The sequence below is a fragment of the Nothoprocta perdicaria genome, unplaced genomic scaffold (genome assembly GCF_003342845.1).
Source record: "Nothoprocta perdicaria isolate Ctin4 unplaced genomic scaffold, notPer1 scaffold_143, whole genome shotgun sequence".
NCBI classification, from domain to species: Eukaryota; Metazoa; Chordata; class Aves; order Tinamiformes; family Tinamidae; genus Nothoprocta; species Nothoprocta perdicaria.
In genome coordinates this window covers 648,493-662,296 of record NW_020454572.1, presented here as the reverse complement: position 1 = coordinate 662,296, position 13,804 = coordinate 648,493, and the positions used below count along the sequence as shown (strand labels likewise).

The 13,804-nt window shown below is 44.6% G+C and overlaps 1 protein-coding gene across 3 annotated transcripts in view; it reads right to left on the bottom strand.

Moving 5' to 3' along the window:
• Positions 1-2,529: 2,529 nt before the first annotated feature.
• Positions 2,530-13,804, bottom strand: part of NUP93 (nucleoporin 93) — a 64,381-nt gene continuing 53,106 nt past the window's right edge. For all 3 annotated transcript variants that reach the window (XM_026034390.1, XM_026034392.1, XM_026034391.1), the window contains exons 11-22: positions 12,535-12,700; positions 11,673-11,766; positions 10,567-10,758; positions 10,199-10,325; positions 10,011-10,083; positions 9,592-9,636; positions 7,832-7,948; positions 7,172-7,290; positions 5,968-6,085; positions 5,529-5,612; positions 4,154-4,282; positions 2,530-2,757 (exon numbers count right to left, since the gene is read on the bottom strand). In XM_026034390.1, coding sequence (XP_025890175.1) covers positions 2,647-2,757; positions 4,154-4,282; positions 5,529-5,612; positions 5,968-6,085; positions 7,172-7,290; positions 7,832-7,948; positions 9,592-9,636; positions 10,011-10,083; positions 10,199-10,325; positions 10,567-10,758; positions 11,673-11,766; positions 12,535-12,700 — 1,375 coding nt within the window. In that variant the 3' untranslated portion in view covers positions 2,530-2,646. The remainder of the gene's footprint in view (positions 2,758-4,153; positions 4,283-5,528; positions 5,613-5,967; positions 6,086-7,171; positions 7,291-7,831; positions 7,949-9,591; positions 9,637-10,010; positions 10,084-10,198; positions 10,326-10,566; positions 10,759-11,672; positions 11,767-12,534; positions 12,701-13,804) is intronic.

Here is a 13,804-nt window from a genome sequence, read left to right as displayed (position 1 = left end):
CATGAGAGCAGCCAAGTTCAGCGCCTCTCATGGGCACTGAATCGGTGGCACCCGGTGAWTCCAAGCACCACATCCATCGGGAAAAGCTTCTATTCAGCCAGCTGAGAGGGGCCAGGAAACCTCCCTGGCAGGGCTTTGGCTCGCTCCCTGCTGCTCCCTCCCTCAGCCCATCATCAATATTAAACGGGTCAAGTGAACGGGTCTAGTTAAGCCGAGAACATCTCAGRGCTTTCGAAGAGACTCCTTTTGAAGTTTGCCAAGGCACCACACATTCCTACAGGCCTTGAATGAAGTTTTAATAAAGGTTTTTTCCGCTCTAAGAGGGAACCTACCGCCTGGGCACGGCAGTGCCGCGGATCGCTGGGACCACGGGAACGCTGCGGGATCAGGCATGGCACAGAGCGGGACGCTGCAGGCGTCTGGAGAGAGAAAAGACACGGTCATTCAAGCAAAGGGATCAATTCCCACCCTCTGCTACACAGCTCTTCTGTGCCTTCCTTCCCTACTTCAGACTCATTCAGAAACAGGATGGGAATCCTGGGGAAGGACACGAGCGGCAGCAATATTTGAGCACTGTCCCCTCCCCAGGAACACCCAGGAACACACCTGCCCCCTCACTTACCCACGGACACACTTACCTCCTTTGCTCCAACAGCAAGACGCTCACCAGCCAGGAACCCGAGGGAGCAGATCCAGGTTTTCTTTCCTCAAGAGTAAACGTATAAAACCCTGGGAACTTGGGAGAAAGCAGAGATGTCTGGACAGGCCGGGCTGCCTCACTCCGTGAAGCACTGGGACGTGCGCCAGCATCTCCCCTGATGCAGCCGGGCAGGGAAGAGCCAGGTTTGCTGGATCCCGGCCCGATGCAGAGCTGGAGCCCACTCTTAGGGCCAACGTGGAATTGCATCCGTCACCTGCATGAATGTGAGCAGAAATCAGAGACAGCAAAGGGAAACAGATCCAGCTCTCCGTGATGGCCTCCCGTCTCTCCCCAACCTCTCACACATCCTGGGCTTTGGATCCCTGCAGCACAGCCGGATCCTCTCGGCTCTCAGAGGGAAGCACCATGCGGCCCCGCTTCTGCTCAGCCGAGAAGGGACCCCGAGGCCTCCAGCCCCGCTGCGACGGTGGAGCGGGGAGAAGGAATCCGGGGGGGAAGCAGCCTTCCCCTGGCACGGAGGAGCCCGCAGGAGGCGGCCCCGCTGCCGCTCCGGCTGCGGCAGGACAGCCGCAGACTGCGGCTCTCCCTGCGTGGGAGCRGGGTCTGCGCCAGGGACGCGAGCCGAGCGGCAGCGAGAGGAGGAGCTGCCTCTACCCTGCGGGATGTGGGTGCCAYGGGTGCCCATTTTCAGCCTGCTCCCAAAACAAGGCAAGAGGCCTCGCTCTGCCTCTTTCCACGCACCTGGTCTCTAGCGGAGCGGGTGGATCTGGGTGCTGCAACAAGGAACTAAGACACATTCGCTCCCAGAGGCGCTGGAAACGCGTCAGCAGTCGAGCTGTCCACGGGAACCAGCAGCCTCGGGCAGCCCGACCCTCCCTGCAGCTCTCTGCGAACCCGGCACAGCCCCTCAGGTCCTCCTCTCGCCTTCCCTCTTGCTCTGGGGGAACGGACRCGTCGCAGGACACGCTCCCGAGCCTGCCCAAGCTCCCTGCAACCATCCCGCCCCTGCTAACGGGATCGCTCGCTTTGCTTTGCCTCCCCCACAGCCCCAAGGGGAGAGAAGCTCTCTAGGGTGTTACCACAGCTCAGCCGGAGGCAGCAGCACCACAACCAGCTGACACCTCCAGGCTCCAGACGTACCCGTGGGTTCCGGGGAGAGGACACGACTCTCGGCTGGGCTGCCAGGAATCCCTGCTGCCCGTTTGCTAACGCCACAGSACGTGTTTTGGGGCTTCCTGCCCAGCAAAGGTGCTGTGACACAGTAACCCCCGACCTTCGAGGCTTCCTATTCTTAGGAACCTTCCTGTTCTCAGGAAGCGCTTTCTAAGGGCTTCCCAGCAAACCAACGCCAATATCCACCTAGCCCACGGAATCCACACTTCAGCTCGTTGCTCGGCTTCCCTGCTCCTCCCAGGGAGCTCCGTAAGGGACTATTTTGCCCCACTAAAACCCTGCAACGTCGCTTACCAAGTCCTTCCTACTGCCGTACAACCGTTCCCGGTGCCTGCTGCCTCCGCGGATGCCGCCGTGGAGCTCCGGGCTCCGCGCAGAGCTGTGAACAGGAGAGGGGCCYGGCAGCTTCCGACGCGGCGCGGGCGCCAGAGCTGCAGCACCCAGCGCGCTTTCMAACACAGCCAAGCAAAAATTCCCCAAATTTCCAAGCTCCGTAAGAGCAAGCACCAAAATCCAAGCCTTCCTTAACRTTTCCTCTTCTGTTTTAGCATTGCTTGCTCACCTCCCTAACACAGCTTTCTCCTCATCGTCCGTTAACTTGATTTTTTTAATGATTTCTATAAAACCATTTAGAATAAAGTGAGTCAAAACAGAAGCCCACAAAAAAAAGTGAAAATAAAAGTGTCAAAAACAAATAGAAATCAAGGAAATTTATTTCCATCAACGAAAATACAGAATACAAAATGACACTGGTCCCACCCTCCCGAGGGACTAGGGATGGGGCGCTGCGACCCTAAGCAAAAGGCTCCCTGCTAATTCATAAGGACCTCCATTTGCACCAGTCTTGCGTTTGTGTCTCCGGATGTTCTGTAAGGAATCATCCCAGCAAACGTTATCAGCGCCCGAGCTTGCGATCGCAGGTGCTAAAAAACAAAAACACACAGACAGAACGGCCCTGTTACTGCAGGATGGGACAGCCAGGAGCAGATGGGGGGAGGCCCGTGCGAAACACGCAGATACAGCACTTGGTTCTCAGAGCTGCTCTGGATAATAACGTAGCTCCATCTGGAAGGAAAGCCAGTTCTCTGCTGTCGCAAGCATTTAAAGCTGTGTGGACTGAAGGTACTTTAGCTTCACTTTTGCTTGCAATTTAAACTGAGACCAAGAATTTCAAGAGRAAAAAAACCCAATTTCTTTCCTGATCTATTTTTGCCCCGCAGGTATTCTTGCCCTGAGGCTGCTCTAGCAGAGGTGGCTGCCCAGGTTGGGTGGCACAGGACGGTGCTCTCGTGTCTCAGGGCATCCGGACCCGGGGGCTCTGGTTTCGGGAGTCACAGTCTGGCTTGTGGGAATCTCTGCCGGGAATTTGACAAAATGGGTCAGGGCAAGCGGGATGGGATTTTGGTCCCTCATCCGCAAAGGCAATTAGTGGATAGATATTGAAGGAGGAAAGGGAAAAAAAAAAGCTTCAATGCTTAGGAAATTTCATCTTGAAAGAAATAAAATACATTAAAAAAAGAAAAAAGCTCAGACTTCAACCTGGCCGTTTCCAAACCAAGCTCCCTTCCTCTCTGGGAAGGAACAGAAAACCCAGGGATTTGAGAGAGCCGGCCAAGGATGATGTCATTCTGTGTGTGCCCTGACTCCTAGTCAGCACGTCGAGACTGTCCGACTTCCTAGAAAATCCAAACTATTAGTGATTTTCCCCAAATTTGCTTCCCCATGGTACATTTTTCTCCCCTAAAAAACTTCAGGGGAAAAGTCACTGCCCAAGGCAGCRTGCAGAAGCCTGCAGCCGCCGTGTCCGCGCGGGCGGATGGGGAAGACCTTGCTGAAGAATCTCATTTGAGATGCCCTCATTTTCTCCCCACTTCTAAAACCACAGACAGACTGCCCACCAAAGCTCCCTGCTTTAGCCCTTCTTTTCCTAAAACAATTTAGAAATTCTCCTGACGTTTCAACCAATATTAAGTTTTACTCCCTAAAGACACCGTGACTCAGGCCTGGAATTGAGCTAGTTACAGCCCAAGTTGTTTTTCCCTCTCAAAAGAAGGTGCTATACATTTCCTAATGAATCTTAATCCTAATCAAGGCTACAGCCTTAATTCCAGAGTGCCCAGGGCAGCTCAACTCAGCAGGAACAGCAAAGCCCAACCCCATGACAGGGAAGCTGAGAACGCTTCCACTCAACACAGCARGTTGAGACGTGAGTGTTTGCAAGCCAGAAGAAAAGGCTGTTGGAAATACTCAGCTATTTTAAGCCAAATACCTGGAAAAGGGCTAGCAAAGCCTGCCAGCGAGTGGAAGCTATCACCTTACCGAATCTCTGTCTTCCATTACACGCTGGGGCCTGGCAGGAGTGGCTGGACTTGTGCCTTTCATCCTCTTATACTGGGTGAATAAAATATTCATGGTGGCAAGCAGCACCTCAGATAGGTTGTGCCTGATCTACACAAAGGAAAGCAAAAAGAAAAGATRTATTGAAATGAAGGGCATGTTGACAAAACCTTTACTATTACTGCAGGATATCAGAAAGCCAAGCACTGACAGGTAGGGCTGGCAGTTTTGCACATAATGGTCACACAGTCAAAGGCACCATCTGGCAAACCACGTTATCCAGAGTTTGGGGGCAGGCAGGAGAGGCGCTTTCACCCCAGCACGATGCACAAAAACCTGGATGTGGATGACCAGCAAAGGCAACCAGCAGTAGCAGCTGCACTGTACAGAGAGGTGACCTCCAAAGAGCCTTTTCCCTCTGCCCTCCTCTCCCATCGTGTTTAGTCCTATCCACCACCAACATTCAAGCACTCGCCCTGATGCTACTGGTATCCACAGTGACCCACTGAGAGCTTCTCCCTCTGAAACATCGCAACTAAGGAAAGCTTCGAGCACATCAAGTATTTCTGCACATCCATGGTTGCTCACCAACTGTCCTTTCAGTAATTATTATCTCACTGTCCTTTCAGTAATTATCATTACAAGGAAGAAGGCAGGAATATTTTTTCAATTCTTTTTCAATTCTAAAAGCCACAAAATTCACCAAGAGACAAGATCTGGAGTGCCAAACTCTTAGGCCAGTGCCAGACATTTTGCCAGGCTGCATAACGTCCAACTCGGAAGAACTGATTAACTCCCAAACTCCGAGGAAAATGTCACTCATTCGCAACCTTTTATCCGTTAGCTTCGCTTTGAAACAAAAAATTCCCATATATTTAAAAATTAAAAATTGGAATGTACCACGTCAGGCACAACAATAAATCCCTGAGATACTGAGTGCACCTCCCTTCATGCACTAGTGCCCAAACACACGGGTCCTCGAATTTGGAGGAAAAGAAACTCAAGACCTAATACGTGCTGGGTWACCCTAAGAACACTAAGGAGAACGAATTCAGTACAAATGTTGAAAGTTTTCAGTGTTCCAAATTCTTGAATCAAACTCAAGAAGTTCAGAAAGATTCAAACCACAGATGTCTTCTTATACAACCTGAAACTAAGACCCCAGGCAGGGGGTCTGATGCGCCGAAGAACAAGTGCTAAGGAGAACAAAAGCTGCAAGCCTAAAAGGCTACCYGTACAAATGCAAAATCATTCCATCGTATTTCCAATTAATGGCCCCAAAATGATGAGATTACAAGGCTAAGAGCCTTTTATCAAGACAAGAGTGTTTAAGAAGCTAGAAACAGGCACGACTTACTTCATCGCTGAAGTTCCTGAAGGCAGCAACTCTCTCCTCCACGCAGTCCTGGCTCAGAGGTACAAGCTTTAGGCGTTCGATGATCTTCAAGAAGGAAAGCAGGGGTCAGGGTTGATTATAATCAGCAGTTTATACAGCAATAAAGCCTATTTTTGAAGCATTACTGAAATGCTCCTCATTGCATTCATGTGAAAACCTTTCATTGTCATTTATTTCTTTATCTTCTCACTTTAGTTCAAGAGTTGCAAAGTATCTCCAGAAAGATTTTCTTCTCGATTATCAAGTGGCAAGAAATAAATGATTTTTTWAAAAATTCCTACTGCATTGCAGCCCCTTCGAGCTCATTAAATAGAACTTTTTAAGTGATGCTACACAAAACAGTCTGGGTTTCCAAGGGCATTAGGAAGCCTGCACTTCAAACAGGAGTCTTGCAACTTACATCAAAGGCCCTGTCAATGTGACCAGCATGATATTCATCAAAAAAGGTCATTAAGTCTAGCAGAAGGTAGAACGTCGAGTCAATGGATTTCTTTGCACTTATCCCTTGAGCTTTGTACCTGAAAGACATTTTTTTTAAAAAAAAAGTTATTATACCATGAAGCTGATGAGAGGGGGACTGAAGGAGCGACTGGCAAACACTGCTTATCGAAAGAAGAAACACAAGGACCTCTGCCTAAAATCAATGAGCTCTGGTTTTTATTTTCCCAGCTCTTAAGTGCTTCCAAGCTTGCTTGTTCTTCTCTTTTACTCCTGTCCCGCCATGACATTTGAGGAAAAGTGACAAGGTATTTCTCACAGGCACCCAGATTTTGTTCTAATAAAATACTGGAGTTGTCCATGGCAAACACTATGATGCAACACATCAAATGAAGATGGATATTAAATATATATATATATATAAAAGTGCTATTTTGCAGTAACAGCCTTTGAAAAGCAGCTCATTCCTAAGTTCAAGCCGCTAATGAATCCTGAGCAGTGACATCATTCAAATGCATATCCCAGTTAATACAGGGATGCTGCAGATGATACTTTTTGGTCCTTTCCATTTCTATCCCTTTTTGAAACACCACAGTGCACTTTCCTAAAGAATCGTTTGTGGAAGTGTGGTCCTCCATTGACATTCACCATTAATCACCCACAGCTTCAATGCTCTCATTTTGGCCATTCCCTATTTCATTCAAATAACAGTGAAACAAAGTTTTCAGGCAGCTGAATTCCCAACTCTGCCATCACAATTCAGAATTACTGGTTTTGTTGCTCTCCTAATACTATTTCCATGAACCAACTTTTTTTTTTTCCACAGATTTTTGTTTTACAAATTATCTAAAACATAAGATACATTACATTCATTGCTCCTTAACAGACTGCCTCCAACTTGCAATTGTGCAATTCCATTTCCCTGATTCACCTGCAGACAAAGCTTCTTGCTTCTGCCAAACCCATCCAACCAGCAACTGAAGGTTTTCCTTCTGCTCTGAGCCCTGCAAGCAGGACAGAATTAACTGARCTCCTCTCTGTCCTCCTGGAGTGGTCGCTCCAGGTGCCCTGCTCCAACCAGCAGAAACAAAACCAAATAAATCCCCAGTGGAGCCACAGCCCAAGGCACAGAGCCTTCGCCGAGCTGAGGTGAGGTGCACGCTCACCTCTCAGCAATGGAATGGGCCATGTTCTTCAGGCGCTCCTTGTTGGACTGCGGAGTGCCAATCTGGGGCACGACGGGACTCAGGAGCTTGTTCATCAGTTCCAGAACTTTGTCCGGGTTCTGTAGATACAAAGATCGCATAAATAAAAGGATAAGGGTGGAAAATGCCTCATCCAGAGGTGCCTAGTGCAACCTGAGAGATGCCTCCCTCCAACAGAGGGTCAAGACTGAGCAAAGCTAYAGCAGACAACATCAGGCCACTGGCTCAAGTGAAGAAAACAACAAAACAAAAAACAAAATAGCCTTCAAGTTTTCTCCTGAAACACTGTTCACCAACTTATCCCCTTTTATTTCAACCAGCACACCCCAGGGAAATAACTTCACTGGCCAGACTAACACGGGGCAGTTGCTTCACAAGATCACAGGGAGCAAGAACCCAGGCTGTCTTAAATCAGACTGGATCAGACAGGGACCAGTCCCTGCTTCCTCAAGGAAAACCTCTCACATGCAGCTCAGGGCTCTGCTCCACGAACTGCTAAACCATCTACTACTATAAGGCAGTCCAATATCTGAGACTAAATCTAACCTTCTATCAGAGTGGGTAGGTTTGGAAGTGAGAAGGTGGGCCACATATATTTATGGGGATATAAGAGACACTTACCTTTGCAAGGTCATAGAGTTTTGCAGCTTCCTCAAACAATCCTTTGTTTTCTGCTGCAGAAGCCACTTTGTTAATAATAGGCTTTGTGTCACTAGTAAACTTGTCTATCACTCCAGGCTGAAGAGATGGGACAAATACGAGAGCAGAGAGAGAGAAAGAGAAAAAAAGAGGTCAGAATGCATAAAAATTTCTGAATATTCTGTCAAGGCAATGAATATTTCACATGTTGGATTATGATTAGAGTGGCCTGAACATTTCCATGGGAACGTGAAAAGGGCCATRTTAAAAATAGAAGGAGCTCTTGTGAGAGAGACTTTCTCCAAAAGGGAGTCAGCACTGAGAGCTGCTGTTTCTAATTCATTCAAAGTGACACAGATAAATTGATTTAGATTTTGACCTGTTAATTTGCTGGTGATACACTACAGTGGAGAAGAAAACACAAAAGATTTCAGCAGATAACACGCCAGGGTCTCTAGGGATGCTGTTTGTATATAGAGGCTTGACATGTTGCAAATGAAATCTTACACTGACAAAAGAAAGCACTAAAAGAATGTTAAAAGCAGCAAACAAAAGCACAAAATAAAAGGCAGAAAAAAATCAAGGGTATCTGAAAAGGCTCTTACAGTAGTGAAGGATGTAAAAATAAGATTAAATAGTCTAAAATAACTTTTTTCTTTTTTTTTTTTTTCTCTCCTAATAAAGACAGCAAGTGCTGAGTTCTGGTTTCAGAACAGAGAAACACAAGAGCACAATTGCTTTTAGAAGAAATTGAAAAGTCAAGACACAGGACTCATCTCTAACAGCATAACCTAAAAGTCATCTCTTTAAATACATCTTAAAAAACAGCAAAATGAAAAAGAATTGGTAAAGATTACTGAGGCTACCTTGTTTTCATATACTCAATCTCACTGCTTTTAAATTGCCAGAAAAAAAACAACCAAGAGGGCATCCTGCCAGGAATCACTGGCAATGACTGCAGCTCAAGGCATAATCTCACAATTAAGACTGAAACAACTCTGSAGTTTGATTTACGCATAAAGCAAAAGTTGCCTCAGTGAACAGAAAACCCTCACCAGTTACACAGAGTTTTCTGCATCTATGGGCACTCTCCTCTTTCTTTCAAGGTGAAATCTTAAGGCCTCCTCTATCTTCTGGCTGTGCCAGTTTACATTTGATTTTCAGAATATCACTAAAATAAAAAAGGTTCATCTTTGATCTAGTACTAATCCTCATTTGGATGGAGAGCACAGCTCACTTGTGGCTCTGCCTTCAGTGCAGTATCCTTTGCTCCCTTAATTACAAGAATTTTTAATGGACTGCAATACATTTCTCCTCTGATGCGGATGAGGATATAATGTCATATAGATARTTTTCATACACACATATAGATATAAATAAAGTTAACACCAAAACAATCTCATACACATTTATTGACAAGGCGTTCTTACTAATTTTTGCTACGTTCTGTTTTGTACTCTAGAGAAGAAATTCTGACCTCACTGRAAGTACCTGCTGCCCTTTCTTTCTTTAGTTATATGCTCCTACTGTGGGGAGAGTTTGCCCTGTGCTTCCAGACCTGCTCTCTTATAGGAGAAGTTATTCTGCAAAAGAAACTGGTGCTTGAAGAACCAATACATATTCAAAAAAGTAATAATTTGGCTGATGAAAACTGAGGAAAATCAAGATCACCTTAAGATTACTTCRGAAATCAAGGATGGTTTGTATTTTTTATATAAAATACTCACAAGTTATAAACTCACCTTTCTACTGCCATCGTTTTCCAGTTTTCCAAGAATCATATCAAACTATATGTGCCAAGATATAAAATAGGAAAAAAAAAAAGGGAAGGAAGGGAGAGAGGATGAATTTTACATATTGTACAACATACTTAGTAACTACAGAGATGCAGTCATAGGTGTTTTACAAATCTATGTCAAAATTATTACTGCATATAGATAACGCTTCTGAAAAGTCCARTTAAATATTCTAAACACATGGCTGATGTGAGAACTGGAACGTTCCTCCTTSTAGGAAGAATGCAGCAAGATTTAGGTGCGTGCCTGAAGTCTGACGCCGTGTGGGAGCATATAAATACTTAAGGTTGCGTGGCCTGAGCACCATTTCAATGAAGAAATAGATTTCCTTCTAGGTCAGGAAGGCAGAAAATGGCCATACCTACCTCTCTGCTTTCAATGACTAGTTCACTAACACAGCGCAAGAACATATTTTCTCCTTGGCTGTCCTTCTCATTCCTATAAAAGAAAARAGGAGGAGGAAGGTCCTGTTTCTCAAACAGGAGACTTTCAAGACAAGGATAAAAATAAACAGTTTGTCTAAATTTCCTTCCAGCTACATCTTGGCTCCTACCTGAGAAAGTAAAAATACTGCAGAGCTTCTCTTGGATCCGTCGATTCAAATTTGCGGGTGTAAAGCATCAAAAGCCGTGCAAAATTCAGACGCCTGATACCAGCAGGGTCTCCAGCCTCATGGCTCACTGCAACGTCACAAACAACACTATCAGAGCATCTAATGCCAGAGCACACTGCTTGCATCTTCATCTCAGACTAACCACAGCAATGAACCAGCACTCTAGTGCAACTAAAGCAACTAACCTTTAGCAAACTGGACTGATAAATGTTGCTTGATTATCAGTTACACAGGCCTGATGTGTCTACAGGGTATTAAAAGGCCTCAGAAGACATTCTCTTATTGTAAAATGAATGTGCAGGACTTACACAGCTGTGCACTCTGCCCAGAAGATTTCAGGAGTAATTTTAACTCGAACATGACCAGAGCCACATGAACAGCGTGACAACGCAGGTGCTCCATCCGAAAGAGAAAAGCAATGGCAGCTTCGAACTGYGCTGTCAAGAACAACACTTGGAAGTAGAGGAAAGGCTGTTGATTCACTGCAAAATGTGATTCACCTGAAAAAYACACACACGGTTAATGAGAAGGGTTTTGCAATCACTGACTGCGGACAATTCTTGTCACAATCCATCATTATTGTTTATTCAGTGTTAACAGAAATAACCACCCTAGACAGAACTGAGTACCTAGGCACACAGCAGTGGCTGATCTACAATTGTTTCATTGCAAATATATCCTGAAAAGCCACAGCATAAAGATGTATTCTGGAAGCATCAGTGAATGAAGTTACTCGAAGAAGTTCCTTTTTTCCAGACCATGAATCACCAACCCCGAGAGACTTCAACAGATTCTCTGGGGACCACAGCTTTATGTCTTCATTTACACTTACCAACTGATCCAAAAATGTTATAAATATTAAAAGGACTTCCTAATACAGTGACACAAATAGGAGCTTTCTATATCCCTTTTTTTTTTTTTTAATCTGCATGGGAGGGATGCTGCATGCTAGAAGGCAGCAGAGAAAAAACTTCTGTACGTTTTGGACATTCAAAGTGACCTAATCAATTCTGGCTCATCAGAAGATGAGTTTTCTGATGCCTGCCTTAGGGAACGACTGCTTTTCTGGTCTATACTCCAACTCTGGAGTTTTGCTAGAAGAGCTTAGCCTATCTATGGGGAGAGAAAGCCATCCATATTTTAGAATGGATGGAGTAGAAATAATAGTGTTGTTCACATACAGATGTTAGGCCTCCAGACTGCTGAGTGCACAGACAGGATTTGTTCACCTTACCTTACTAAAGTCAGTCATTACTCTAGGGAAACAGGCTGTCCAGGAATTCTCTAAAGATGCCTGTCACTAATGAAGCGCTTTAGGGTTTATGTGGAGTGCAGTATTTGTGGAATAACAATAGGAAAATGCCCTGAGCAGAAAAGCAGAACCCCAGTAACATCTGTCTTTGTGGTTTCTTACCATAGTCCTCCAGCAGCTGCTTCTGGAACTGTGATAACGTTAACCGGTCCTGTGGAGAACTCGTGCCATCGTCATCAAAGCACACTTGGTTCAGCTAGGATCACATCCAAGAAATAAATAAGTAAAATAAAAGCACAGACATTTCATGATCACCTTGCAGGAGGGGTGCACTCAGAAGGGTACACATTCCAAGCGAAGCCCTTGCAAGGCTTTGACCAATTGATGAGACACTAATACCAGTTGCAACATCAGGTCTGCCTGTTGCTGGTCGGCAAAGATCTCTAACAGGGTAATACCYGAAATCCATGCAGATGTTACCTAAGGGTCCTTTGGCAACTGWGCACACCAACCTCAACTGTTGGGACACAGAATACCATGTACACAATAATCACAATTAAGTGTTTTTTTGCACAATCTTATCAAATCTATGGCTAATCACCAGTATCTATCGTTATGCCCATACCAAAGCTATGAGAACTTCATGTCCTGGAGACACTGACACTGTCTTTCTCACATCTGTCAACTTTCACATCAGCATTTTAATCACAATCCAACTCAGAACAGAAAACTGACAAAGGATCCTCACTTCAGCTTCAGATGGCCAAGACTGAGGCTGAACGAGGACACACGCTTTGTCACTGAAGAGAAGACCACGTTGTCTCCAAACTGACACCTGGCAGTATAGAGGGTGACAGACTAGTTCTAGGATCCAGATTCTCAAGCGCCCCACTATTTGAAAGGCCTCAGATCACACACATTATATTGATGGAACGCATCTTGGATTAGGGGTGCTAGAGCTATGTGCATAACTACCGCTTATTCCTACCTTAAAATACACAAATAAACTAACAAAGACACTTACTTTTAGCCAAAGATAATCCTCYGTTTTATCAGCAACTTCACTCTGGTTATCTGTAATGTCACAACGTCCAATAATACAATAAACTGCCCTTTTGTATGGGTCAGTGTTATTCCTCAAAGCTCTTCTATAATGGAGACGTAGTTTATTTTCTGTGGCAGGGGATAATCTAAGGAAAATAATTTTTTTTTTWWAAAAAATCAAAGTTATGAGCTAAGGAATTCATTAAAAAAGGTGAACTCAAACTTTGTCCATATGAAGAAACCTGGATACAAACCCATGTACATAGGTTCATATTCACCATAAAGGCATCATTCATGAAATCATCATCATGAAATTAAATACTGAAAGATATTTCTTGCACTTGCAGAAATAAAGATATTTATACTCCCTGAAGAGACTCATTTCATGTGCATTTGGTTTTGCACAACTTAAGGTTAGAACTATGGGGAAACGTCTTCAAATGACACCATTATGGGAAAAATCCGACGACAGTCATTTTAAGAGTGCATTAATATTGCAGGAGGTCAGCTATTTGTGTCATTCTCTGCAATTTCATCATTGCAGAAAAACACAGCTCAAAGTATTTGGAACAATTTGGGCCAGTAAATACTACTCAAGCGAGCAGGTCATTGTACCATAAAGTCCTTTATGAGAAACATATTTTCATCTTTATCATTAAATACTGTCATTATGTTTCTTAGCATTCTATTTCTTCTATTTGCTTGTAGAGAATTTTACAGAAGTGAATCAATAAAGGGTTCTCCTAAACTGATATGTTCTTTGTCAACTCTGTAGCCAGATTTTATTTTTATAGTTGCAATAAAAGCAAAATAAATCAATTATAGTGCATAGCATTAAAGCGTTTGTAATGGAAACAACCACAATGTCTTCACTGAGGCTTCTGGAACAATTATAATAAACACTGCTAGGTGGCAGGTTAATCTTTAGAAAGAGGATGTGATGTAAAGAAGAGCACAAGAGGGACCTGAGATCACCTAATGCCTCTGTAGGCTACAGCCACCACCTGCTTCTGCTGCGAGGCACTTAAGAAAATAGGCAGACTATTTTTTATACTATATGTACGCACACACAGACTATATAAACAAAATCATTTCCTCAAAGGACATCCAACTAAAATAGGAAACAAGTGGGAAATAAAAAGGTAAAGGATTTATGCCAGCATGCTAAATCTCATCTGTCAYATGCAATATCGTACTGATGCACATACAGAAGCTCCACTGGGGATAAAAGCAAAGTTATGCCACTGTAT